Below are 27,968 nucleotides of genomic sequence, written 5' to 3'. Positions count from 1 at the left end.
TTGCTTAATGGATATTTTCTTCTACAGGCACATTAGCCAGACAGCAGGTTTTGAGAGAAGAGAAGGTTCCTTCTTCTCCACTAGACTTACGTCTTTGCATTTTATATACTGCCACATTTTCCTTCAACATAGCAGTATCTCTTTTCTGTATACATTTTCTGTTTATCTCCCCAGTCATAACTCCCCACTTTGAAGTGGTTCTCTTTTCCTTGAAATTTTGCACACTTACTGTTCTTGGCTAGGTTTCCTTATGTAGTTCAAAAATTTAAAAGGTGGTATACTAATTTTGAAGAATCAAAGGTACTACAAAGACGTCAACTGTGCTGAGATCCTTAAACATTCTTTTTCCTGTCTACAGTTTCTCTCCAAAACTAGAAGTCTCACACATCCATTCTGCAAAGATTTCAAGAATCGAGGCATATCTCTCTGATATCTGTGTAGAGCTTGTAGCAGATGATTTGTAGCTATCATTTTGTGAGTGTCTTATGTTTGGTCGGAGTCAGATTAGATTAGAGTCAAAACAAAAATATGCAATAAGATAGTTCTTTGTTCATGATATATTCATCACTCACCTCTTGTACCATCTCTATTCTGTCTCTTACATTTGATTGAAACCTAACATGATTCACCAGATTAACAGTGCTATGTCAGAAGGTCAAAAATTGAGAATTCTGCAGCCAAGTAATTCATCCACAGACTCCCAAGTATGTCTACCATCTAGAAGGCAGAGGTCTGAAGTCCACTTGCCTGGATGTTCAGCATTCCAACAATATTCTATCCTTGAACTCTCACTCTCTACCACAAAGACACAGTGTCAGTAGTAGACTGGTCAAGGAGAGAATGCTATATGACTTGAAGAGGAACTTGCAGATAGTATTTTGCCAACCGTTTTCCTCAAGATTTTAGATATTATATTTTTGAGAAGTGATTTTGAGGGATGTTTGATGAGTGTATCTTTGGACCAGTATTGCTGTTCCTTCACCATTGCTAGAACAAAACCTGGATTTTCTATCCAATTAGCACTGTGGTCTACTGCCACCACATAAACTGCAACAGTTTAGGGAGGTGGTTCATCACCATCTTCTGAACGGTAAATTAGGGATATGCAACATGTAGTAGTGAGCTGAAAATGTGTTGCTGGTTAAAGCACAGCAGGTTAGGCAGCATCCAAGGAACAGGAAATTCGACGTTTCGGGCCAGAGCCCTTCATCAGGCAACATGTGTTGGCCTTGCCAGTAGCACGACCATCCCATGAATGAATTAAAAAGAAAGGATAGTGAAAATTGAGAGAAACTACTTTTGCTGGTTGGGGTGTCTAGGACTTTAGGATATTGTCTTCTACACAAAAAGAATAGTAGAAGTTTCGAACTCACTCTTTTTAAGCAGAATTTGGTGCAAGATCAATTGTTAATTTTATTTTGAGATCGATAGATCTTTATTGCCCAAAGACATTAAGGGATGAGAGGCAAAGGCAGGTTGGTGCATTTTAGCTCTGATCCCATTGAATGGTGAAACGTGTACAAGGGGCTAAATTGGCTATTACTTTTTCTGATTTAATTGTGGAAAATCATTGGTATGATCATAAAAAAAATGGAACATGAGTAGGTCACTATGGTCCTTGAACCTGCCATGCCATTAAATAAGATCTGCCATAAAGCCATGCAATTTTGGAAAATATTAATCTAACAAGTGGAGGAAAGATAGATGCTATGACTGTTAAATATCATAACTAATGTGTCACAGAACCATAGGGAGCAGTGTGCACTATGTGCCATTAAGGTTCCAGTCCTGTCTTGATAGATAGATGCCAGTGTAAAGAATTAAGTAGCCATTACTCTCTTTCTCCAAACTATTTTCCTGTTGAAACATTGCCTTTCATGTCAGAGTTCTTACACAACCTTCAAAATTCCTACTGACAGGCTGAATGATAAGAATGATAAGAATGAGAGGTTTGCAATAACCTAGACAGTCAAAATATTTACAAGGACTCTTTCCACTTTATGTGGGAGAAACTCATTCATAATTCCTGAGGGTATCATATGAAGTGTAAGCACTACCAAACTCATGACAAACATGCCATGGATTTCCCGTGAAGCAATTCAAAGGCTGTCAATGTCAATGCAAATCATAATATGCACTGACACAAAGTGTATAGTGCAAATAGTAATTAGAATGGAACAGGCTCATGTGGAGCACAAAGACAGGTATGGATCAGTTGGGTTGAATTTTGTGCGTGTAGACTGTTCAAGGTATGATTAAATATACAAATTATAGGGCACAGAAGAAACTGGTGAGAATCTTTACAGGGTGTGGAATGTGCATTGAAGCAGGTAAAGCTGGTGACTGAAATGGCAGATTCGGAGCATGCGATTCAGATTTAAGTGTTTGTGTGCAGGATAAGACTAATAGAGTAGTTGGGCTGAACAATCTGTTTGCAAGTTCCAATCTTGATGTCATGCTACACAGTGTCATTTGCTGCAGAGTAAAATCTCATGTCAATTTGACCTTCACCACCTAATAGTTATCCTTGCCTGATGTTATACTGTGACATCACAGTAGATATGACTTCAGAGATGTCAAAATGCAAGCAATGGAAATGGATGAGTACATGGGACAGAGCAACACCATTGAGTGGGGAATGTGTAAAGTACTGCTGTGGTAAGATACAAGGCCCCCTTCCTTCACCCTCCAGAGAGACACAGAAAGCGAGAGGTGAAGGGGATACAGCTTTCATCTTACTCCTCAGAAAGATGGTGTCCACCGGTCTTCACTAGCTCTATGTGGGGCAAGCATTTTCTTCACAGGCTGAGCCTGAGCAGCAAAACAACCAACTGAGCAACAAGGCACTGCACGTCGCTAAAGGACCACGAGACCAACTGCCTCCTGTCTGTTGTGAAGAGGACATCGCGGTGAAAGGTTAACGTCAAGTAAAGACAGATAGTTGGAGGGGAAGAGCTGCAGTGAGGAGTCTGGCGATCTGTGCTGGGTATGGGGGAAAGGACAAAAGGAGCTGTTGGCAGGGGTCTAGAACGCATGTGTAGCGGGGTTCAGTTAGGGCTTGGGGCTTCAGAGCTTGTGGGTGGGGTTTGGTTAGGGTGTGTGGTTTTAATGTCGAGGCTATGGTGCTGGAAAAGCACAGCAGGTCAAAGTTAAAAATCACACAACACCAGGTTGTCGTCCAACAGGTTTATTTGGAAGCACTAGCTTTAGGAGTGCTGTTCCTTCATTAGATTGTCGTGGAGTATAAGATCATAAGACACAGAATTTATAGCAAATGTTTACAGTGTGATGTAACTGAAATTATATATTGAAAAAGACCTGGAATGTTTTGTCTCTCATCTTTTAGAATGACCAGGTTGGTTTCAGTTCTTTCACATATAAATCACAACACTTTTTTAAAAGTTACATTCTCAAGTGAACTTTAACAATTGGTGTCATAAGACCATAAGACGTAGGAGTGGAAGTAAAGCCATTCAGCCCATCGAGTCCACTCCGCCATTCAATCATGGCTGATGGACATTTCAACTCCACTTACCCACCTTCTCCCCATAGCCCTTAATTCCTTGTGACATCAAGAATGTATCAATCTCTGCCTTGAAGACATTGAGCATCCCGGCCTCCACTGCACTCCACGGCAATGAATTCCACAGGCACACCACTCTCTGGCTGAAGAAATGTATAATGTCGGCCAAGATAATGCCCATAAGATCTGAGATGTCCTGTGTGAGACTGTCTGTGCCACAATGTTCAGACTGATTCTAGTCTAAAAAATGGATTTACAGAATCTTATATGGTTTCAGGCAGTTTTTGTAAAATGTAAAATGTAATTCTGCAAGTACAAATTCACCCCACAAACTTATATAAGTATGTGTGCATATGCGTGTGTTTGGGGGAGATAGGTGTCATGAGTGTCTGTGAGACAGTGTGTGTATGAGTGTGAGTGTAAAGTGTAAAGTCTGTGAGTGTCGGAGTGTATGTGTGAGCATATGAGAGAAGGTCTGCGTGAGTGTATGGATCTGTAGGAGAGTGTGTGTGTCTGGAGGAGTGTGTGTGTGGAGAAGTGTCTGTGTGCATGCGTCTGTGTGTGTGAGTGCATTTGTCTGCGTGTGTGTATATGGGGTTACCTGTAGTGTGACATGAACCCAAGGTTCCAGTTGTGGTCATCCCCATGGGTACTGAACCTTGGAGCACCATCACCCAAATGTCAGAGGTCGAATACCCGGATCGCAGAAGTGTTCTCCGACTGGGGGGGGGGGGGAATCACTCCTGTCTGTTGATTGTTGTGTGGTGTCCATTCATGTGCTGCCATAGCCTCTGCTTGGTCTGACCAATGTACCATGATGCCTCAGGGCATTCATGCCTGCAGCGTATGAGATAGTCAACATTGGCTGAGTCGCACGAGTATCTGCCACCTACATGGTGGGAGATGTCCCCATGCGTAATGGTGGTATCTGGGTCAACATTCTGACACGTCTTGTAGCGTTGACCGTGACAACGGTGTATGGAGTTGTCCTGAAAGCTGGGCAGCTTGCTACGAACAATGATCTGTTTGAGGTTTGGTGGTTGTTTAAAGGTGAGCAGTGGAGCCATATGGAAGGTCTTGGCGAGGTGCACATCCTCATTGATAACGCGTTGCAGACTGTAAAGAACATGGTGTAGTTTTTCAGCTCTGGGGAAGTACTGAACAACGAAGGGTACCCTGTCGGTTGCAGCTCGTGTCTGTCTCCTTAGGAGGTCATTACGGTTTCTCGCTGCAGCACATCGGAAATGGCGGTCGATGAGTTGAGCATTGTACCAGGTCTTGTGAGGGCATCCCTGAGTACTTCCAACTTCAGGACGTGAAGTGTAAGGGTGATGGGGGGTCAATGGGAGGGGTCTGTTGGAGGTTTGAAAGTTTGTGGGCGGAGTTTCAGGTCAGTGGGCGGAGTCTCAGGTCAGTGGGCGGGATCCCGGGTGTACGGGCGTGGTCTCTGGTCCGTGGACGGAAACTCGGGGCAATGGGCGGGGCTTTGGGTCAATGAGCGGAGTCCCTGGTGAGTGGGCGGGGTGTAGGATCTGTGAGCGGGATCCCTGGTGCGTGGGCGGGGTTTCGTGTCCGTGGGTGGAGTCTCCGGTGTGTGGGCGGGGTTTCGGGCCCGTGGACGGAGACATTGCTGTCGAGGCGGGGTTTCGTGTCCATGGGCGGAGTCATTGGTCCGTGTTTCGGTTCCGCGGAGTGAGTTACTGGTGTGTGGGCGGGGTCTCGGGTCCGTGGGTTGTCTAGGCGGGATTGGGCTGCATGGGCGGAGTCCCTGGTGTGTGTCCGGGGTTTCGGGTCCGTGGGCGGAGTCCCTGGTGTGTGGGCGGGGTTTCGGCTCCGCGGAGTGAGTTACCGGTGTGTAGGCCGGGTCTCGGCTCCGTGGGCGGAGTCCCTGGTGTGTGGGCGTGTGATTCGAATCCGTGGGGCGGAGCCACTGGTTGTGTGGGCGGGGCCTTATCTGGCCGGGCTGCCGGGAGGTGGGAGTGGGCTGTGGCTGCTCTCTGTCCGAGCCTCACGACCTTGAAAGTGGGCGGTGGCCTGTCGCTTGTCGCAGCGACGGGGAAGTGTTCATTGAGGAGGCAGCGAGAGGAAGGTGAGTGATCTGGGCGGGGGGTTGCACAGAGAGAGAGCCGGAGCTGGGCGGCGATCGAAAGGAACATCAATACAATCCTGTGCAGGTTGTAGGGAGTGGAGCAAGGCCGCTGCTGACAGGCGGTCAGATTATAGAGAGGGGCTGCAGTGACGGTGCTCGCTGCATTGTTACCTACGGCGCTTGCATCAGTGATGAGACATTTGTGAATAAATCCCCTCCAGCTCTGGCCTGCACCATTGTCATTATCTAACGGTTCTCTTACCTCCTTGTGTCTGGATACCCCTTTTGGGAGGAAATTAAGTCCGGAGCTGCTGCCTGCGGTGTGGCATTGTTCCTGCTCACTTCACTGTTGTCACTTGCTGATTTCTTATCGCCCATCTACCTCTTGCTTTCTGCTATTTATAAAGCTAAAGTGAGTTAGAGAAGCAATTGCCGATCTGAGGCATTGCCCCACTCGTCTGCACCTTTAAGTGATCAAACCTCAATTACTTTCTACAGGGGAGAATCGTGCAAGAGACTTTGAAAAGGAACTATGGAACAACCAAAACAAGTTCGGATACTGTACCTAAATGAATGGGACAGGTTTGAAAGGACGCTTTTCCGTCTCAAACAAGGTCAGTGTTTATTTAAACGCCAATGTTTTACATCTGTGGCAAACTCAAGAGTTCAAAAGAGAGAGAGAGAGCTAGGTGAAATGCAGCTTTTGACATGGATTTATGCGAGAGGAGATTTCCAAGTTTTGCAGTAGCGTTTGCTTTTTGATTATACTGCAACTTTGACATGTTCGAAAACTTGCATGTTCAAATGTGTGAGCAGATGCCTGCTTTCTTTTGGCAAATTTTAGATGTAATTGATACGATGCCTCAGTCTAATTTAGAACCAGTATCTATGACCAGTGATAAAACTGCTGTCACAGAACTTCATGCGATAAATAGTGTGCTCTAATGCGAGCCATTGAAATCTTTAAGTTGCTGTCAGTAGAAGCTGTTGCCTTTTATTGTCCTGTAATTAGGTGTTGTAACTCTTCCTGTAGTCCTGATTTGGTGGAATTGGGGTATTTTGAACCTATCTTGCAGCAACAAGTGGTGGTTTTCAAAGTGAAGCATGGGTTCACTCTTTGATTTATGTGTTGTCATATGTAATTGAGTACAGTGAAAAGTTTTGTTTGCGAGCAGTAGCAGCAGATCATAACATACTAAACGTACAAATCATAGGGTGTTTAGAAAGCGAGGCATACGATGTTACAGCTGCACAACAGCAAAGTCAACATTAGATCTGAAATTAGAGAAGTCCATTCAGCAGTCTCATAACAATAGGGAAGTAGCTGTTCTTGAACCTCTTGGTACGTGTATTTAGGTTTCTGTATCTTCTGCCTGACGGAAGAGGTTGGAAGAGAATATTACCAGGTGGGACAATCTTTGATGAAGTTGGCAGCCTTTGCGTGGCAATGAGAAGTGTAGCTGAAGTCCATAGATGGGAGTTTGGCTACAGTGTTGGTCTGAGCTGTGCACACAACTTTCTGTAGGTTCTTACAGTCCTGGGCAGAGCTGTTGAAGTACCAAAGTGTTATGCATCCAGATGGAATGCTTTCTATGGTGCTTCTGTAAGAGCTGATGAGGCTGCTTGTGGACATGTTGAATTTCATAAGCCTCCTGGAAGAAGAGGCATTATTGTGCCTTCTTGACCATCATATCCACGTGGGTGGTTCAGGACAGACTGCTGGTCATTGTCGCCACCTCGGAACTTGACGCTCTCGACCTCTCCATCTCGGCTCCATTGGTGTAGACAGGGACGTGTCCTCCTCCTCTCTTCCTGAAGTCAGTGATAAATTCTTTTGTTTTGCTGATATTGAGAGAGAGATTGTTATCATTGCACCATGACACCAAGCACTCTACCTCCTTCCTGTATTCTGACTCATTGTTTGCCATCCGGTTGACAACGGTAGTGTCACCACCAGTGAACACATAGATGGTGCATGAAATTTGGCCAAATAGACACGAGGTATAGTCGGGGGTTGGGTAGATATCCTTGAGGGGTTCTGCTGTCACAGAACTTCATGCTGTAATGCTAGCCATTGAATGCTTTACTTTTTAAGTTGCTGTCAGTAGAAGCTGTTGCCTTTTACTATCCTGTAATTAGTAACTCTTCCTGTAGTCCTCGTTTGGTGGAATTGGGGTATTTTGAACCTATCTTCAGCAACAAGCAGTGGAGGAGATGCTGTTGTCTCCCTTCACCAGGGGACTCCTCTTCACTCCTCTACATTGGGGAGACAGGACGCCAACATACGGAACATTTCAGGGAACATCTTCAGGACACATGCACCAAACAACCCCATTGCCCTGTGGCTAACCACTTCAATTTCCCCTCCCACTCTGCCAAGGATATGCAAGTCCTGGGTTGCCTCCATTGCCAAATGCAACCCACCCGACCTTTGGAGGAAGAATGCCTCATCTTCCACCTGGGGCCCTCCAACCACACGACACCAATGTCGATTTTACCAGTTTCCTCATCTCTCCTTCCCTCACCTCATCCCAGATCCAATCCTCCAGCTTGCCACCACCCTCTTGAACTGTACTACTTCCTTCCTTCCCGCCTATCTGTTCAACCTCTCCTCTGATCTATCACCATCACCCCTCAGCTGTCGTCTTCCCAGCTACCTGGCCCCCACCCCCAACCCCACAATCCTTTTTATCTCTCAGAGCCACCAGGTAGTAGTGGTTGAGGCACATTGCATGTGTTTTCTTTGGTACTGGGATGATAGTAATCTTCTTAAAGCAGGTGGGAACTTCAGATTAAAACAAGGAGAGGCTAGCGATGTCAACAAATGCTTCTGCCATCTAGTCTGCAAAGGGTCTGTGTGCACAGCCCAGTACTCCGTCTGGGTCGGTCGCTTTCCTCGAGTTTACTCTCAAGAAAACCGATCTGATGTCTGCAATGGTGACTGAGGGAACAGGCCTGTCCAAGGATATCGGGGCAAGTGACACCATGCCATTGGCATTCTACTCAACCCAAGCATTAAAATCATTGTCCTCTATTTGTTTTCCTTCATTTGTGTTCAGTTATGTCATGCAGACCTTGCCACAGGCAGCAGGTGTCCGTGTGGTTAGCTTGGGCCTCTAACTTGGTCCAGTACTGCCTCTTGCCATCCCTGATGGTCTTGCGAAGGAGATTTCTGGATTTTCAGGGTCGTCTGACTTGAATGCTGCACACCTGGTCTTCACTAGTCATTGGAATTCCCTGTTCATCCAAGGTTTCCGGTTGTGGAATGCATGGATTGACTTGTTAGGCATGCAGTCCTGTACGCACTTGCTAATGAAGTTCTTGACACAGTGGCATACTTGCCTAGGCTGTCTATTGAATTCTCGAATATGTTCCAGTCCACGGATTTCAAGCAGTCACGGAGAAGTTCTTTTGCTGCCCCAGACCAGCATTGTACTATTTTCTGTGAACCTTAAAACTATGTTCTCTGGTTTTGGAATCCACTACCCTGGGGAAAGGACATTGGCTATTCACCCTATCCATGCCTCTCATGATTTTATAAACCTCTATAATATCGCCCCTCAGCCTCCTAGGGAAAATAACCCCAGTGTATTCAGCCTCTCCCTATAACTCCAACCTTCCAACCCTGGCACCATTCTTGTGAATCTTTTTTGAACTCTTTCAAGTTTCACAACATCCTTCCTTTGCAAGGACACCAGAATTGAATGCATTATTCCAAAAGTGGTTTAACCAATGTCCTGTACAGCCGCAACATAATTTCCTAACTCATACACTCAGTGCACAGACCGATAAAGGCCAGTACTCCAAATGCCTTCTTCACTGTCTTGTCTACATATGACTCTACTTTCAAGGAATTATGAACCTGCACTCCAAGGTCTCTTTGATCCGCAACACTCACCAGGACCTTAATATTAAGTGTATAAGTCCCACTGTAATTTGCTTTTCCAAAATGCAGCACCTCACATTTATCTAAACTCCCAACTGCCATTCCTTGGCCACCAACCCATTTGATCAAGGTCCCAGTGTAAACTGAGGTAACCTTCTTGCTGTCCACTACACATCCAATTTTGGTGCGGTCTGCAAACTTACCAACCATACCTCCTATTTTCACATTCAAATCATTTCATCTGATTTTTTTGAAGCACAAATTATTTTTGTGCTCTTATTGATTACATGACCTTAAATTATTGACACATTATAGGTAGTTTTGTTATTCTGATATTGAAGATTTTTGCCACTTAGTGCTTCTAAGCTTGGCCACTAAGTTGTACAGGCTTTGCCATGTTTCTAACACTCAATGCCAACATTCAATTTGCCAGTGTCTTTGCTGGTGACTGTAGGTAATACAGGGAAATACTTTGAACACTGACAATAGTACTGCCTGTCAGCCAGGCGTCTGACTTTACTGTTATGAGACATTCGATTCTTGTTTTCCTGAATCTTGATAGTGTGCAAATGTTCGAATAGCATGACTCTTCAGAGACTAGCATTCAAAAATCTGCTACAGCTAAATTTAATCCAGATTTAATGGGACTTTCTGCTGAAGTGTATCTTGTTAATTCTGAGGCTGGTACGTTGACTGGATGTGGAACAGAAATGATACACCTATCTATTTAACTGCAGCCCCTTTCTCCCTCATGCCCACCAAGCTGAAACTTCACCATTCTGATCCTTGTCACGTTTCTGATTGAAGAGTTAAGGGTGCTCATGAGCCAAGGACCAGGATGACATCACATGACCACTTGTGAAGAAACCAAGTAGCAGCATGCTAAATTAAGGAGGCATAGATAACTTGCAGCTAAAGGGCAAATTGTTAGTATGCTTGTTAAGTAAATCTGTTTGAGATTTTCAAGTAAATTACACGTTCACTATTTAACAATCCAGCATGACAGTGATAGTTCTTCATTAAGGAAAACAACAGAAGAATAGAGAAGTCTAGATTGGAGCACTTGTGACAATTTCCTTACTTCTGAGCCAGAAGGCCTGGGTTTAATTCTCAACTGCTCCAGAGATGTGTTGTAACATGCCTGAACAGCTCAATTACAAAATATCTACAACTGTCCACAGGCACATCTCTTCTTTCTCACCTTCTTCCTCCAAGCCTTTTTTTTAATGTTTAACTTATCCTTGTGACCTGCTTCTTGTTCCTTTAACTCCCCCCTTCCTGGTGGCAGTGTGAACTGACATTGTAGGTTACACCTTTGTTCAGATATTGTCCCCTTCCACTTCAAAAGGGCCATCATGATCCTGCATCCAAAATCCTTGCTCAACTTATCACCCATGCAAAGTATCAAATCTCCAGGTTTTCATCTCAAGCTTTTGAATATGTGTCCCCTTCCGACTCAATGTCAGTGTCTCACAACTCACGCACTGAAGCACTCCAATCACTCTGCTAAAATTACATTAGCAAAAGTCACAAGCAATTCTATGGTTGTAACCATAGAGTAAATACTATTCATTTGTTACTTGCTTTGCACATTGACATTCTGAACGAGCATCTGTCCTTTGTCATGTTCAGTGGGGCATCTTAATATAGCTCTATTTTTACTGATCTGATTGTAGCCACATGAGCTCCAACCAAAGTTTTTCCTCTCATCCCATATTTGAACCATTTCCCAAACCTTGACGTCTTCCTATTCCTCCATTATATTCCATAGACATAAGATCAACTTTTGAGTAAATGAAGGTATGCTTCCCATTTCCTCCATTGCTTTTTGTTGTCAAAATTCAATTAACAGTACGTTCTTGACTCAGTCACAATTTAATGCAGTTGAACACTGACTATAGCAATTCTGTTCAGCCAATAACATTTCCTTGCCACTATCAATACCAAGCATCACAATTCTTATCTCTTTTTTCCATTCACTTACTAAGGCAGGACTAAACTGTTTGCATTCTCTGCTATTTTGACATTTAATTTGAGGTTCCAGTTTCTCATCTGCTGCAACACTTGCACCTTAGAAAGCTAACCTCCAAGCTTCTCCCAGCTAGCGTCTATTTTCCTAATCTCTTTGCCTAAAGTACTGGTTATTTGATTAGATTCCCTACTGTATGGAAACAGGTCATTTGGCCCAACAAGTCCGCACTAGCCCTTCGAAGAGTAACCCACCTAGACCCATTTCCCTCTGACTAATGCACCTATCACTATGGGCAATTTCTCATGGCCAATTCGCCTGACCTGCACATCTTTGGATTGTGGGAGAAAACCAGAGCACCCAGAAGAAACTACAGGCATAGGGAGAATGTGCAAACTCCACAGATACAGTCACCCGAGGCCGGAATTGAATACAAACCCTGGTGCTGTGTGGCAGCAGTGCTAACCACTGAGCCACCACGCCACCCTCTTCTTGTGTGCAGTTACATGAATGATGTGCTACAGCAAGTTCTGATTTCCTATGTTGCCCTGTTGTTACCTGGTTCCCCGATGCCTCAAACTTTAAATCATATTTGAAGCTGTTAATAATGTTACTTCTCTATTTTTGTAATATCTACTGTCATTGCAACACTGGAATGCTCAGTTCCCCGGCTGCTCTTTATTGTTTGTTGTTAGCTTTGCTTTCAACCACCAGATTCCATTGAATTTGAATTCACTCGGAGAACATTTCTGTCTTTCAAAATATTGAGATTCAGGATTGGCAGTGAACGTCTTGGGTATGGCCCTCTAGCGAATCATGCCCCTCTGGAACATTGCGGCTGTACTTCAACTATGATAAATTGATTCATCTTCAGCACTCTTGCATTTCCAGTTGATAATGTTTTAATGCTAGTTAAGAATGAAAGTGATATTTGTATTTTCAATAGAATTGGTCAGATCAAAACATATCTTAAGATGCATTAAATCCCAGCTCCAGATCCCTTCAAGAAACACTATAGTTATTTTATACGCCTAATGTTTTCACAGAGTTAATTTTGATGGTCTTCATGTCCCAGCAATTCTTTGTTCGAGTTCATTCCATATCTGATCCAGATTGATTTTTTATTTTCATATTTCCATTAGACTTGGCCTGTTCCTTTGCTCCCTTCAGTCCATATTGACATAATTGTTCATTGTAAGTGCTTGCTCGTTTTGTTTCTCTCTACAGCATCAGTTAATGTGTATTTGTTGTTCATTGAGTCAAAACTAATAAATTAAAAGTGTCTGAATCCGATCCTAGTCCCTTAACCCTAAATTTACCATGACTAATACATCTAGTCTGCGCATCCCTGGATACAACGGGGCAATTTAGCATGGCCAGTCCACCTAACTGCACATCCTTGGACTGTGCAAGGAAACTGGAGCACCCGGAGAAAACCCATGCAGATGTGGAAAAGCGTTCAAACTCCACACAGTCACCCGAGGCTGGAATCGAACCTGCGTCCAGGTTGCTGTAAGGCAGCAGTGTGCCACCATGTCACCCCACAAATCCTTTGGTACCTCTCCAGGTTCCTACTGTTTTTAGAAATTTATAACCAATGTATCCACTTTCTCTGTAGCTACTTCTTTTAGGATCCAAGGATGGAAACCATCAGGGTCAGGGGACTTATCTGCCTTTAGACCCATTAGTTTGTCTTACACTACTTGTTTAGTAATTCCTCTCTCATATTCTTTAATATTCGTGGAATGTTTGACGTATCTTCTACTATAAAAACTGAAATAAAATATCTGTTTTAAGTCCTCTGCCATTTCCTGGTTCCCCAACACCATGTCCCCAATTTATTTTTAAAGAGCCTATGTTCACTTTGACCTCTCTCATCATTTTTATATATTTAAAGAATCTCTCGTTATCAATTTTTATTTTCCTTACTAGTTTCCCCTTACAATTTATTTTCTCTGTCTTCATTATCTTTTCAATCCTCCTTTGCTGGATTCTGAATTTATCCCAGTTTTTGGGATTATTGCTGACTTTGGCCTCCAAATACGCTGTTTCTTTCAATTTAATACTCCCCTTAACTTGTTTAGCTATGATTGGTTTATCATTTTTTAAAATCTTTCCTCTTTACTGGGATGTATTTTTGTTGAGAGTCATGAATTGCCTCTTTAAATGTCCATCATTGCCTACTAATCTATCTGCCCAGTTCACTTTATCAACTCTAAACTTATTTCATTTGGATTCTTTTTATTTAAGTTGAACACAGTTGTTTCTGACCCAAGTTTCCCACTCACCAACTGAATATTAAATTCATCATGTTATGATTACCGCTTCCTCTTGGGAATCTTACTCAAAGGTAACTTATTAAACTTGCCTTATTACCTATTACTGGTTCTAAGATAGGCTTCTCCCTGATTGGCTCCATGGCATAAAGCTCACAGAAACTAATGCACTCTATGAATTAATAGTCATAGGTATCCTTTCCCTCCCCATCCCCTTTATTTGCAGCTTCCCTTACATCCATCCCCAGTCCTGAAGAAGGTTGCACCTGAAACATTGACTTATCCACCTCCTGATGCTCCTGGCTTGCTGTGTTCTTCCAGCCTCCTACCTGTCTATTATGGATTCCAGCATCTGCAGTTGTTTTGTCTCTAACCAAATTTGATTAACGTGGTCAACATGAAGTTTAAAATCACCTATAATTATTGCTCTCTTCTTTTTACATGCTCCTGTTGTTTGTTAATTAGTAGCCTTTCCCACAGAGTGGTTAGTCTTTGGGGGTCTGTACGCTAATACTAATGTCTTCTTTCCCTTGCTGTGTTTTTTTTAAACCTCTGCATCATCCGAGCCTAGCTCATCTCTCACAAGTGTCTTCAATTCATTTATTATTATTATTATTATTAGTGCTACCCCATCCTCTCTCTGAAAAGTCACATACCTCTGAATATTAAGTTCTAAGTTTTGATCTCCTTGTAACCACATTTGCATAATGGCTATGAAATCACGTTTCTTTACCTTGATTTGTGCTGTCTGCTCATCTACCTTATTCTGAATGCTTTGTGCATTAAGATACTAAGCCTTTCGGTTTGTTCTATCATCAAATTTCTTCCCATTTTTATGGTTCCTTGGTACAATATGACCTTCATATTTTATGATCGCGATCAACCCCATCACTAACCTGTATTCCTACCTTATCCTTTACCTTTGATTTAAAACAATTCCATGTGACTGAGCAAACCTCACCACCACCCCCCCCCCCCCCCACAACACCCCCGCCCAACTTCGTCACACCTACTATTTAGTTTAAAGCCCCATCCACAGCCCAGTTTACATGTTTCACCAGGACTCTGGCTCCAGCATGATTAGGTGGAACCTGTCCCATTGGAACAGTCCCCTCCTTCCCCAGAATTGATGCCAATGTCCCATGAATTTGAATTTCCACACCAATCTTTGAGCCACATGTTTACCTCTTTAATCTTGTTGATCCTGTGCCATTTAGTTTGTAGCTCAGTTAGTAATCCAGAAATTATTACCTTCATTGATTCTGCTTCCTAATTTAGCCCCTAGCTACTCATCTTCCCTCAGCAGAACCTCTTTCCTCTTTTTCTATTTATATTATTGGCACCTACGTGGATCATGACAACTGCATTTTTCCCTTGCCACTCCCAAGTTCCTCTGTAGCTCAGATGAGATATCCTGAGTTTGGGCACCAGGCAAGCAAAACAGCGCTTAGGACTCTCGATCCTGACCAGAGTGTAGCGTCTATTCCCCCATCTATAATATTCCTGGTAATAACTATGTTTCTGTCCTCTTTCCCCCCCCCCCCCCCCCCCCCCCCCCCCCCCTCCTGAATGGCTCCCTGCACCACAGAGCTATGGTCAGTTTGTTCATCCTCCCTCCAGCCACCGCACTTATCCATACAGAGAGCAAAAATCTCAAATATATTAGACAAACTCAAGGGCTGAGGCTCCTTCAGTACTACTTTCTGATCCATCTCCCAGCTTTGCATGCAGTTATATCTTCCTGTCCCTGACCACTAGAGGTAGTTGATCTACCTGCATCTTGAAACACAACAATCAGATAATTCTCACTCCACCCTGTTGTGTCACAGTGTTTGAAGCTCAGAATCCAGCTCATTAACTCTGAGCTAGAGCAACCAGTACATCTTACAGGTATGGTCATTATGAACCACAGTGTGGATTGTCATCTCCCACACCATGCAGATGCAACCCATCACCTCGTACTGCGTCTCTATTTTGTTTAAATAGTTTTTAATTTTTTAAAATTTTCCTACAGGTCTTTTTGATTGTAACCAGCAAATATTTCTCCTGTTTCCTTTCAACTGAAAGCAACCTATAATAATCAAATTATCAGCAACTAGGATAGAGTGAGGACTATAGATGCTGGAGAGTCAGAGTGGATAGAGTGTGGCTCAGCAGCTCCTCAGATGCTGCCTTACCTGCTGTGCTTTTTCCAGAGTCACACTCTGTCTAAATTATCATCAATACCAACCAATGAACTTAGTTTTCTTGTGCTGTCACTCTTTGCTTTGTGCTGGACCCCTGATATTGGGCTTCATTTTAAACCTGTTAAAAGACCTTACAAAATATGAATAAAAAAAAAATCAACCAGCAAGTATCTCATTCCCTCTGAACCAAATTCCCATGCTTTTCTAAAATTCCCAAACTATGTGGTCATTTGGCCTGTGTCTCACTTCAATGGGATCTCTCCTTCCTGACTATTTAAAGCTTGCTGAGATGTGCTGTTTAGTTGTGAGTTTATTTCTCTTCCAGTGAGGATTTATTTTGTTACCTTGAATAAAGAAAAGCTGTTGTCTGCTCAGTTGATGTTCAACAACTAAAATTTAATTACTGGTATAGGGTACTTCTGTTTTGAAACTTTCAGAACAGTACTTATTTTGCTAAACACACCTAAGTGCAGAAGGATCATCTTCACCAAGAGAAAATCTAATAATCTCCCTAAGCTATCAGTGGAAAAGCCATTGCTTAACCCTCCACTATCAAAAGTACTAGGGTTACCATTGACCAGAAATTGAACTGGGCAAATTTTTGAGTATCGTTTGTTTGCCAATTGGTGTGATTTGCAGTACATTTCCATATAACTATTCTCGTTCAACTAATGTCACATATCACTTTCAACTAAAAATGTTTTTTCTTTCCTTCTGTTCTCGTTTTCAGGATATGAATTGCAGTTTCGCCTTGGTCCATCTTTAAGAGGGAAGGAAGTTAATGTCCACGTCAACTATCCAGTTGCTTCAGAAAGTTTTGACCGTCATCACTTTCAGACATTGCAGTGGCAGAATACAAAAGGAGGCGATGACTCTGATGAATACTGTGCGATTATTTTGCAGATGTCTGGATCTTTTCAGTTTCATTATGGGAATAGGTGAGCTTAACTGAAGATAACTTTCCTAATCTTGAGAGATAAGGTACTCTGTTTAAATATTTCCACAATTCACTTTACTTTTGCTTCTCCAATTTTCTCTCAAATATGTTGAATCATTTTGGGTTGTGGTTCAAAAAAAATCAGCCACTTTCTGGAAACCTTTCCACGTGCATATATGGAATATAAGCAGTGAGTGATTGCAGACTAATTAACTAGAAATCAGTGCAACTGAACCTGCAGTGTCTTTGCTTGACATCCTTAAGCATGCATATCCTCCAAGATGTGTTGAATGACAAAGCAGCAATAAGAATCAAAATGTGGCTCTGGAAAAAACACAGCAGGTCAGGCAGCATATGAGGAGCGGGAGAGTCGATGTTTCAGGCATAAGCCCTTCCTCAGGAATGTGGATGGGGAAGGGGGCTGATAAATGGGGGTTGGGGCTAGAATGACGGTAGGTTGGATGATGATAGGTGGATGGTGATTATGATAGGTCAATGGGAGCGGTGGAGCAAATAGGTGGACAGGTAAATCAGGTCAAGAGGGCAGTGCTGAGTTGGAGGGTTGGATCTGGGATGAGATGGGGGATGGGAGATATGGAAACTAATGAAGTCAGTGTTGATGTTGTGTGGTTTTAGGGTCCGAGTGGAAGATGAGATGTACTTCCTCCAGTTGGCAGGATCTAGCTGGGTTTCTTTTCCGTTGCTGAGCAAAGGGCTATAGAGATCTTTCAGAGTAAATTGATTACCACGGTGTTGGAATTCATCTACCTCAGTATGTCAAAACGGGGATCTTTGCTGTCTGAAAAATTCTTTTGCACACTAGGTAGCAAATTTGCCACCCACCAAATCTATTTTTTTTTCAAATTATTAGGATGCGTCCTGTTTTTACTTAGGCACTTTATTTTGCCAACAACTCTACCATTCCTTCCTTTAAGTAAATTTTTCTTAAAAAAAAGTAGGTCGAAGGTTCTTACTGCCTTTATCAAAATGAATGCCTCTTTTAAAAACTGGCAATCTAATCATTTCCCCTTACATTCTATGGAAGGACTATTACTGAATCCCCCACCATCAAAATTATTGGAATCACCATTGAATAGACACTCAACTAGACCAGCTACAAATACTGTGGGTTCAAAAGCAGTCAGAGACTGGAAATTCTACCCCAAGTAACCCGCCCCTTAACTCTCCATCAAAGTCTGATCACCATATATAGAATAATCTCTAGAATAATCTCCAACAGTACCAACTAAGATAAGCCACCTCTTTGATTGGCACCCCATCCACCATTTTAAACATTTACTCCTTAAACTACTAATGCATAGTGGCAGCATTGTGTACTATGTACAAGATACATAGGAATAACACATATAGGATCCTTCATCAGCACATTCCAATTCTGTGACCTCTACCAAATAGAAGGGCAATGGAGTTAATGTGTGGAAATATTGCCATCTGCAAATTCCCCTTCGTTTCACATTGCCATCCTGGTTTAGAACTACATTGCCATTCATTCACTGTAATGTTGAAATTCCCTTCCTAATAGCACTATTAGTGTACCTACAGCACCTAGGCTGCAGGGATCAAATAGAGAGGCAACAAATGCATTTATGCCGGAGGCAGTGTAACTTCTTGAAATGACTGGATTCATCTTTTCCCAACATTGACCTATTCTACTTTTGGACAGGCTATCTTCATAACTACGTTCCTTTAATATTTGTTCTTTGTAGACTTAGTCTGATAGATTGTTAGGCATATGATTTGGCAATTGGTACAATCTTTTGGTTTGCAATTTGAAGTCAATTTCTATGAAATCAATTCTTGATCACCTTTCTATAAATATTCCCTTTGGAGAAGAATGATACCACAGTTGATTCTTCCATGAATCTTTCAACTGAGATAACCTAAGCTAAGAGGATTACAACTGGAAATTCATTTGGCTGACCTTTAAGTTCACTTTTTCATATTTTTACTATTTCTAGTTTGACATGAAAAGTTGGCTTAACCTGCAGAGGGAGAGGTCTGAACCCTTCTCTACTTGCAGGCTATAGATTCTGGGAATTTCATTCAGAGCTGCAAAACATGCTGAGGAAAGAAAATAAATGTGTTTTTAATATAATGGTAGCCATCATAAAGTAATGTTGAAGTGCACAGTTTTGATAAATTGTGTAAAGAAACTGCACTGTAGTGATACATTGATATGTCCTTATTCTTCAAATGCCCAAAGCATTTTTTGCGAAATACCATTATTTCAAATGCATGATATGCAGGGTGAATATATGATGATCAGAGAGGTGGGGTGGTGAAATGAAAGTGGAAAGATGCAAATTTATTTGTCTTTCAGTGGAATATATCAATAGTAATAACACCAAAGAATTAAGGGAAACCTGAAATGTCTCACTTCATATCTTCTTATTTTCAGAAATAATCAAAGGATTGGTGCAGGGTTTATAGTTGTGGACCCTATTCTACGTGTTGGACATGACAATCAAATCCTGCCACTGGATTGCATTTGTGCCCAGACATTCTTATCCAAATGTTTGGGACAGTTGGATGAATGGGAGGCCCGGTTGAATGTTGCTAGGCATTCAGGTAATGTGGACTTGACAAATATACCAATTATAAACATTTAGTATTGTGAAAAATATCAAGCATTTGGTTAATCTGTATAAATAATAAGATACCAGAACATAGCATGCATTACAATATCAACAAATGACTCCAAATCATATTTGACTTCAGTTTTGTTTTCATGTTTACAAATGTTTCTCTGAGCTAGATAGAATACAAGGATGAAACCTCTCCCTTTCAACAAGTGATCCTAAATGTGTGTGCTGTCTTCACACCCTTCTCTTTTTCACCTTCCTTCCAGACTCTCTGTCTCCAAATACCTTTACTGATTAAGCTCAAAGATGCCTTCACAGACACTATGCACTTCATCTGCTTCCATTGACACCATGCAGTTGTGATTAGTGATTTCCAGAATTTTTTTTTGTCAGTTCTCCAAAGCTACCATTGTATTTGCTCATGTTTTCCCTTGAAATCTCTCACTTTTTAAAAAAAAGAGATATCCCTTGTTCCTCATTCAATGGAATTTATAGCCTTTCAATCTTCATTGCCTTCTGCAATTCATGGGTTTGCATTGATTTTACTCATTAATTCCTCTTTGGTATCCTATACTATTGATCTTAGACCTTCACCAAGGATCTTAGATTAGATTACGTTTAGATTACAGTGTGGATGAAAACAAAACTGAAGTCAAATATGATTTGGAGTCATTTGTTGATTTTGTAATGCATGCTATGTTCTGGTATCTTACAGTGTGGAAACAGACCCTTCAGCCCAACAACCGACCCTCCAAAGAGGAACAACCCACCCAGACCCATTCCCCTACATTTACCCCTTCACCTAAAATTAAGGGCAATTTAGCATGGCCAATTCACCTAACCTGCACATTTTTGGACTGTGGGAGGAAACCGGAGCACTTGGAGGAAACCCACGCAGACACTGGGAGAATGTGCAAGCTCCACACAGATCTTGCCTGAGGTGGGAATTGAACCCGGGTCTCTGGCGCCGTGAGGCAGCAGTGCTAGCCACAGTGCCTTCCATTTTCAGTAATGACAAATGCTAACTCAAGTTTAAAGTTAGGGGAAAATGAAATAGCCTCATTTCTGCATTTGTGTTTAAAATAATAGTTCACTCTGCAATAATTAACTTTTGTCAGAGTTTTGAAAAGATCCGACATGCTTTCAAAGGACAAAGCCAATTGTAACAGTTGAAATTGGGATTTGTAGAGGAAGTGGAGAGTGTGGTGCTGGAAAAGCACAGCAGGTCAGGGAACAAGGAGAAAGTGAGGACTGCAGATGCTGGAGATCACAGCTTAAAAATGTGTTGCTGGAAAAGCGCAGCAGGTCAGGCAGCACCAAAGGAGTAGGAGAATCGACGTTTCGGGCATAAGCCCTTCTTCAGGAATGAGGAGGGTGTGCCAAACAGGCTAAAATAAAAGGTAGGGAGGAGGAACTTGGGGGAGGGGTGTTGGGAATACGATGGGTGGAAGGAGGTTAAGGTGAGGGTGATGGGCCTGAGAGGGGGTGGGGGCGGAGAGGTCGGGAAAAGATTGCAGGTCAAGAAGGTGGTGCTGAGTCTGAGGGTTGGGACTGAGAAAAGGTGGGGGGAGGGGAAATGAGGAAGCTGGAGAAATCTGCATTCATCCCTTGTGGTTGGAGGGTTCCTAAGCGGAAGATGAGGTGCTCTTCCTCCAGGCGTTGTGTTGCCATGGTCTGGCAATGGAGGAGGCTAAGGACCTACATGTCCTTGGCAGAGTGGGAAGGGGAGTTGAAGTGTTCAGCCATGGGGCGGTTGGGTTGGTTGGTGCGGGTGTCCTGGAGGTGTTCTCTGAAATGTTCCGCAAGTAAGCGGCCTGTCTCCCCAATGTGAAGGAGGCCACATCGGGTGCAGCGGATGCAGTAAATGCTGATGTATGTGGAGATGCAGTTCTCAGACTCCTCCCTCCCCTTTCTAGACCTCTCCATTTCTATCTCAGACGACCAACTCAACACGGACGTTTACTATAAACCGACTGACTCCCACAGCTACCTAGATTACACCTCCTCCCACCCTGCCCCCTGTAAAAACGCTGTCCCATATTCCCAATTCCTTTGCCTTCGCCACATCTGCTCCCAGGAGGACCAATTCCAACACCGAACAGCCCAGATGGCCTCCTTCTTCAAAGTCCGCAATTTCCCCTCAGACATGGTTGACGATGCTCTCCACCGCATCTCCTCCACTTCCCGTTCCTCCGCTCTTGAACCCCGCCCCTCCAATCGCCACCAGGGCAGAACCCCACAGTTCCTCACCTACCACCCCACCAACCTCCAGATACATTGTGTCATCCTTCGTCATTTCCGCCACCTCCAAACAGACCCCACCACCAAGGATATATTTCCCTCCCACCCCTATCAGCGTCCGGAAAGACCACTCCCTCCGTGACTCCCTCGTCAGATCCACACCCCCACCAACCCAACCTCCACTCCCTGCATCTTCCCCTGCAACCGCAAGAAATGCAAAACTTGTGCCCATACCTCCCCCCTCACTTCCCTCCAAGGCCCCAAGGGATCCTTCCATATCCGTCAGAAATTCATCTGCACCTCCACACACCATTTACTGCATCCGCTGCAGCCGATGTGGCCTCCTATACATTGGGGAGACAGGCCGCCTACTTGCGGAACGTTTCAGAGAACACCTCTGGGACACCTGGACTAACCATCCCGACCGCCCCGTGGCTGAACACTTTAACTCCCTCTCCCATTCCGCCAAGGACATGCAGGTCCTTGGCTGCCTCCATTGCCAGACCATGGTAACACGACGCCTGGAAGAAGAGCGCCTCATCTTCCACCTAGGAACCCTCCAACCACAAGGGATGAATGCAGATTTCTCCAGCTTCCTCATTTCCCCTCCCCCCACCTTTTCTCAGTTCCAACCCTCAGACTCAGCACCACCTTCCTAACCTGCAATCTTCTTCCCGACCTCTCCGCCCCCACCCCTCTCCGGTCTATCACCCTCACCTTAACCTCCTTCCACCTATCGTGTTCCCAAAGCCCCTCCCCCAAGTTCCTCCTCCCTACCTTTTATCTTAGCCTGCTTGGCACACCCTCCTCATTCCTGAAGAAGGGCTTACGCCCGAAACATCGATTCTCCTGCTCCTTTGATGCTGCCTGATGTGCTGTGCTTTTCTGCAACACATTATTAAGGTCAGGCAGCATCCAAGGAGCAGGAGAATCGACATTTCGGTCATAAACCCTTCATCAGGAATAAGGCTTGTGGGCCAGGGACCATTGCCCCTCCCACCACCTTAACCCATTTCCAAGCTTCCAACTTGGCACCGCCCTCTTGACCTGTCCATCTTCCTTCCCACCTATCCACTCCACCCTCCTCTCCAACCAATTACTTTCACCCCACCTTCATCTACATTCCCACTACCTTCCCCTCCAGCCCCATCTCCTTCCCATTTACTTCTGAGCCTCCTGGCCCACAAGCCTCATTCTTGATGAAGACCTTATGCCCAAAAAATCGATACTCCTGCTCCTTGTGTGCTGCCTGGCCTGCTGTGCTTTTCTAGCAGTACACTCTTGACTCTGATCTCTAGCATGCAATGCTCACTTGCTGTGATTTGTGGAGGAACACTACTTTAAAGTGTTAGCAATTCCATGTTCCAGTCTCTTAAATTCAAAGTGCATAATGTTTGTACTTTCCCACATTGTATTCCATCTGTCATGTTTTTTGCCCCGTCTCCTAGCCTGATTCCTTCTGCAGCGTTGCCACTTTCTCAACCGTACCTGACCCTCCACCTATCTTTGTCATGATTTATGAAGGAATACTATCCACATCCTGAATGAGAGGCTTGATAATATGCTGGGGAATTTTCTTAAGAAGTAAACTGGATTGTTACTCCACCAACTATCTTAATCACCCTCAGGTGCCAGTGCACAAAAGCAGCTATGTATACCATCTGTAAGATACACTGCAACAATTCACCAATGCTTCTTTGATAGCATTTTCTAAACCTACAACAACTGCCGAATGAAAAGTCAAGGGCCAAGTCTCTCTGACCATCTGAAGGGCTGAGGCAGGCCAGCCAGCCAAGTTTGCAGTGCTGTGTCAGGGTTGGCGATTGCAGTGGGCGGCACGGTGGCACAGTGGTTAGCACTGCTGCCTCACAGCGCCAGAGACCTGGGTTCAATTCCAGCCTCAGGCGACTGGCTGTGCAAATTCCACACATTCTTCCTGTGTCAGAAACCGGGTGCTCCGGTTTCCTCCCACCGTCCAAAAATGTGCAGGTAAGGTAAATTGGCCATGCTAAATTGCCTGTAGTGTTAGGTGGAGGGGAATGGGTCTGGGTAGGTTGCGCTTCGGCAGGTTAGTGTGGACTTGTTGGGCCAAAGGGCCTATTTCCACAGTGTAAGTGATCTGAATCTGATCTAAAATTGTTGTTACTTCTTCTCCTGCTCATCATCTTGGAACTTTCGTCTGAGATGTATGTCTATACCACATGCAGTTGTCCACCAGCACCTTCTCCAGAGCAATGAGAAATAGAGTGATTGAGACACTCTTATGTTCCATGAACAAATAAATAATCAATTCCTTGATGTTATACTGAGAGAAGCGATAGTTAACCTTGGATATCGGCACTTCAGATGTAACTTTGTGTTTGCAGTTGGCTGTATGCTGAGTGCTGAAGTTCAAGTGCATGGTTCTCTCTAGAATATAGTCCTTAATCAGTAACTAAAAGTATCAGCCAATACAACAAATTAGACCCCATTTGTCAGGAATAAGGTGCACTCTCATGCTGTTCTCGGGATGTTTGTTTTGATGTTATAACAAATATAATCACTGTATAGTACGCGTTTTACGCATGCCATATCCCCTTAGGGAGATATAGGTCGTCATTGTATTCCACGACCCAATGTGAATGAGGAGGTATTTCATCTGTGGGAGAGTAGTGAATTCATGAAATTCTTCACAGCAGAAGGCTGTCAAGACTAGCTTGTTAAGAATGTTCAAGACCAAAATAGCTAGTAAAAGAATCAAGGGTTCCAGGGAAAAGGCAGAAAGGTCGAGTTCAGGATTATCAGATCAGCCATGATCTCTTGCTTGAATAGTCTACTTCTGCTCTATGGTTTATGTTATCATTAGTATCAATAATCTAATAGATTACTCGACCATTTAGTGTATTAGGGTTCAGCATAGGTGTAATTTTGAGGGGCTAACAGTTATTTATCAAAAAATCATATGCCGTGATAATTTAAATTGACCATTTGATTATCTGTACAACTGGAATCAAAATGAGCTCTGAAAAAGGACATCCCACTTACCCAACTATCTCAGCACTTTTTTAAGGAAGGAGCATGTCACATTGCTTGTAAAAAGACTTGTGCACCTGAACATCCAAAGAACATTTGGCAATGTTCCACAAAAGGTCCTGTTTAATCTTGGATAAAAACCTGGATGTAGATAAGAAATTGGCTGACAGAAAGAGGAGGAAAATGTACGCTTTGTTGGATAGCAGTGGTTAATGGCCTGAACCCTAGAATTTTCTGATTTAACAATTCAGTGAGCTCCTAAATCCAATGTCTTCTTTTGTCCTTCAGCGTTTAGTAATATGTGACTTCTGTCCCTGTGCATTTATTCTCTGACCTCCATTTTATTGGTCATTTTATTAAGCATTTGCTGTTTTTGAAGGTTTGTTACATCTATCCTGGTTAATACTTGAAAGCATAAATCATTCAGCATATTAACTACTATTTTCATCTTTTCTTTTAACTCAAATAACATCCATTGTAGTTTTTACCTTTCTCTTGGTTTTATTTTATTCCTGTGAATATTATTTTAGACTCCTGGCAAGTTTTTTGATTCATCTTTGCGCCTGTAACATGTTATCTCCAGAAGGCTATCACCTTTCTCTTTTGGGGATTTATAGAAGCAATCTATGTTTCACCTCAAATTGATTTGCTTCTTTATTTTGCTTTCCACTTGCTTTATGTGTCTTGATTTCTTTTGTCTTTTGTGCACACCAAGTCAAAGTTATCATATTGTAGTCATTATTTTCTGGGGGAGCTTCAGTTTCCATTTCATATGCACTATGCCACTTCTTATTATGGTTTGAGATACGCACTGCCTGTCTATAATTTCTCAGTACACTAGGTCATGTAACATTCACCTATTGCATTAACTGGCTCATATTCTTTTGGATTGGAGACTGGACTGAGAATGTCTCGGTCTCTGGCAGGACTGACATATGAAGAGAAACTGTATCGGTTAGGACATTATCCACTAGAGCTTGGAATAATGACAAGATAAACATTCAACCAGGACCTGACAGGGTAAAAAGGATTTCCCAATGATCACGAGGTCCACAGGTCACAGTCTAAGGATACAAGGTCAGCCATTTAAGACTGAGATGAAAAGAAATGTCTTCATTCAAGAGTGATGCCTCTGTGGTACTCTCTCCTACTGAAAGCATTTAGGGCCAAAGCGTTGAATGTCTTTCAAGAATGAAAGAGAGTTGTTTTGATCCCTTGAACACAAAGATGCAGGGTGAAAGTGGGTTATTAATACAAGATTCAGTGATGATGATGCCATTGAATGTCAAACGACAGAGCTTAGATTCTCTGTCTCATGTTGGAGATGGCCATTGCTTGGTATTTATGCAGCACAAATGTTACATGTTACTTACCGCTTTCTGAATATTGTCCCGGTCATGCTGCGTTTGTACATGGACTGCTTCGGTGTCTGAAACTTCATGAATGGTGCAATCATTGTGCAATCATTGAAATGTTGTGCAAACATTGGCAAGTAACCACACTTCTGACCTTAAGATGGAGGGAAGATTATTTTTGAAGCAGCTGATTACGCTTGTGCTTGGGGCCCTTCACTGAGGAACTCCTGCAGAGATATCCTGAAATAGAGCATTTAGTGGCAAGAGAGGTTCAAAGGGCCAAATGGTCTATTCCTGCTCCTAGCTTCTGTGTCGTCTCCTTTCTGTGAGAGAAGAAAAGCAATGTCCTAGTGGTATTATCACTAGACTAATCATCCAGAGACCTGGGTAATACTCTGGGAACCTGGGTTTGAATCCCACCATGGCAGATGGTGAAATTTGAATTCAATAATCTGATAATAAGAGCTGAATGATCATGAAACCATTGCTGATTGTCAGGAAAACACATCTGGTTCACCTAATGTCATTTAGGGAGAGACATCTGTTATCTGTATCTGGTCTGGCCTACATGTGACTCCAGTCCCACGATAATATGGTTGTTAATGTAGTGAGGCTGGTGCTTTTCTGATGCCACCCCTTGTGAATGGAGAATGCAGGCAGTTGCTGTCCGTGGAGTGTGCTCTGAGGTGTTCAGGACTGTTGGCCAAGATGGATACTTGGAGAAGAGAAAAAATGAGCTACAACTGCCAGATAACTGTCATGTCTGGAATAGCTTCTATCTAGGCTCCCTCCACTTCCTGGGCAAATCCAAGCTGCATATAATGAATTGACATTGGACAATAAAAGTGTTAGTGCATGCAAATACACTGCTTGGCAGTTACTGATAAAACATTACGCACAAAATTGGACTCTTTTTCCTTTCAAAGTCAAGAATCTCATTTTTCCTTTGTTAGAATATTTCCCCAAGTAACTTGTCAAATGTCATTCAGGCTTGAGAAAATTTCACTCATAGAATGACAAAAGACAGACTCTAAATATGGTAGCTACAGTACCAGGAACCTTCCCTGTGCCTCGTTGATCAAAGCTACTGAAGCAATTTCATTCTTACGCCTGAAGGATAAATGTAACTGGTTTAGATATGAAACACGATGATGCTTTTTCATAAAAATACAAATGACAAGTTTGCATTGTCAACAGTTCTTCATTTCAGAAGCCATACACATGATACTGGGGTTGTTGGCATAAATATCTAATCAGACTAGCAGAATTTAGAAGGTAAAAACAAGGACTGCAGATGCTGGAAACCAGAGTCTAGATTAGAGTGGTGCTGGAAAAGCACAGGACAGGCAGCATCCGAGGAGCAGGTGAATCGATGTTTCGGGCAAAAGCCATTCATCAGGAATAGAGGCAGTGAATCTGCAGGATGGATTGGCAATTGTTGAGCTTTCTTTGCAGTTGGGATCAATGGTTCATCCACTCAATACATTTCTATTTCCCAAGAATGTTGCTGCATACTATCTGGTGACCTTCAACTGTGCAATTCAATATATTAACTGAAATGCTTCTAAAGAAAATAAATCATTACCAATCGTTACCTTCAAAGCAAATAACATGAATTTCTAACCTAGCTCCATTTATTAGCACCTACTTATGATCCTGTTTCACCTTGTTTTACACCCATTGAAAATTGCATAGGAAAGTTTCATGTCGAGTGAACTTTTGATATCGTGTAAGTTAATGTTATAAGGTTAGAACAAAGGAAAAGTAATTGAAGTTTGAAAGGATTGTTGACTCTACCTTAACGGAAAGGCACTGCATTTGCTTTGAGTGTGATCCAGGCCCCACATTTACGTAAGCAGAGTTGTTTCTTAGTTAATTTAAACAATCTGGC

General features: G+C 43.0%; 1 protein-coding gene across 2 annotated transcripts in view; it reads left to right on the top strand.

The window, feature by feature from the left end:
- The first annotated feature begins 5,496 nt into the window (after positions 1-5,496).
- Positions 5,497-27,968, top strand: part of agla (amylo-alpha-1, 6-glucosidase, 4-alpha-glucanotransferase a) — a 97,870-nt gene continuing 75,398 nt past the window's right edge. The window contains exons 1-4 of one of the 2 annotated variants that reach the window (XM_060830569.1): positions 5,497-5,612; positions 6,111-6,226; positions 16,660-16,867; positions 19,286-19,455. In XM_060830569.1, the coding sequence (XP_060686552.1) occupies positions 6,145-6,226; positions 16,660-16,867; positions 19,286-19,455 (460 nt within the window). In that variant the 5' untranslated portion in view covers positions 5,497-5,612; positions 6,111-6,144. Of the gene's footprint in view, positions 5,613-6,000; positions 6,025-6,110; positions 6,227-16,659; positions 16,868-19,285; positions 19,456-27,968 lie in introns of those variants that run through there. The other variant, XM_060830570.1, reaches the window with a different exon arrangement.

This window comes from Hemiscyllium ocellatum, chromosome 9, assembly GCF_020745735.1.
Source record: "Hemiscyllium ocellatum isolate sHemOce1 chromosome 9, sHemOce1.pat.X.cur, whole genome shotgun sequence".
Lineage (NCBI taxonomy): Eukaryota > Metazoa > Chordata > Chondrichthyes > Orectolobiformes > Hemiscylliidae > Hemiscyllium > Hemiscyllium ocellatum.
The sequence above is the reverse complement of the archived record's forward strand: the minus strand, read 5'-3'. Positions and strand labels throughout refer to the sequence as shown.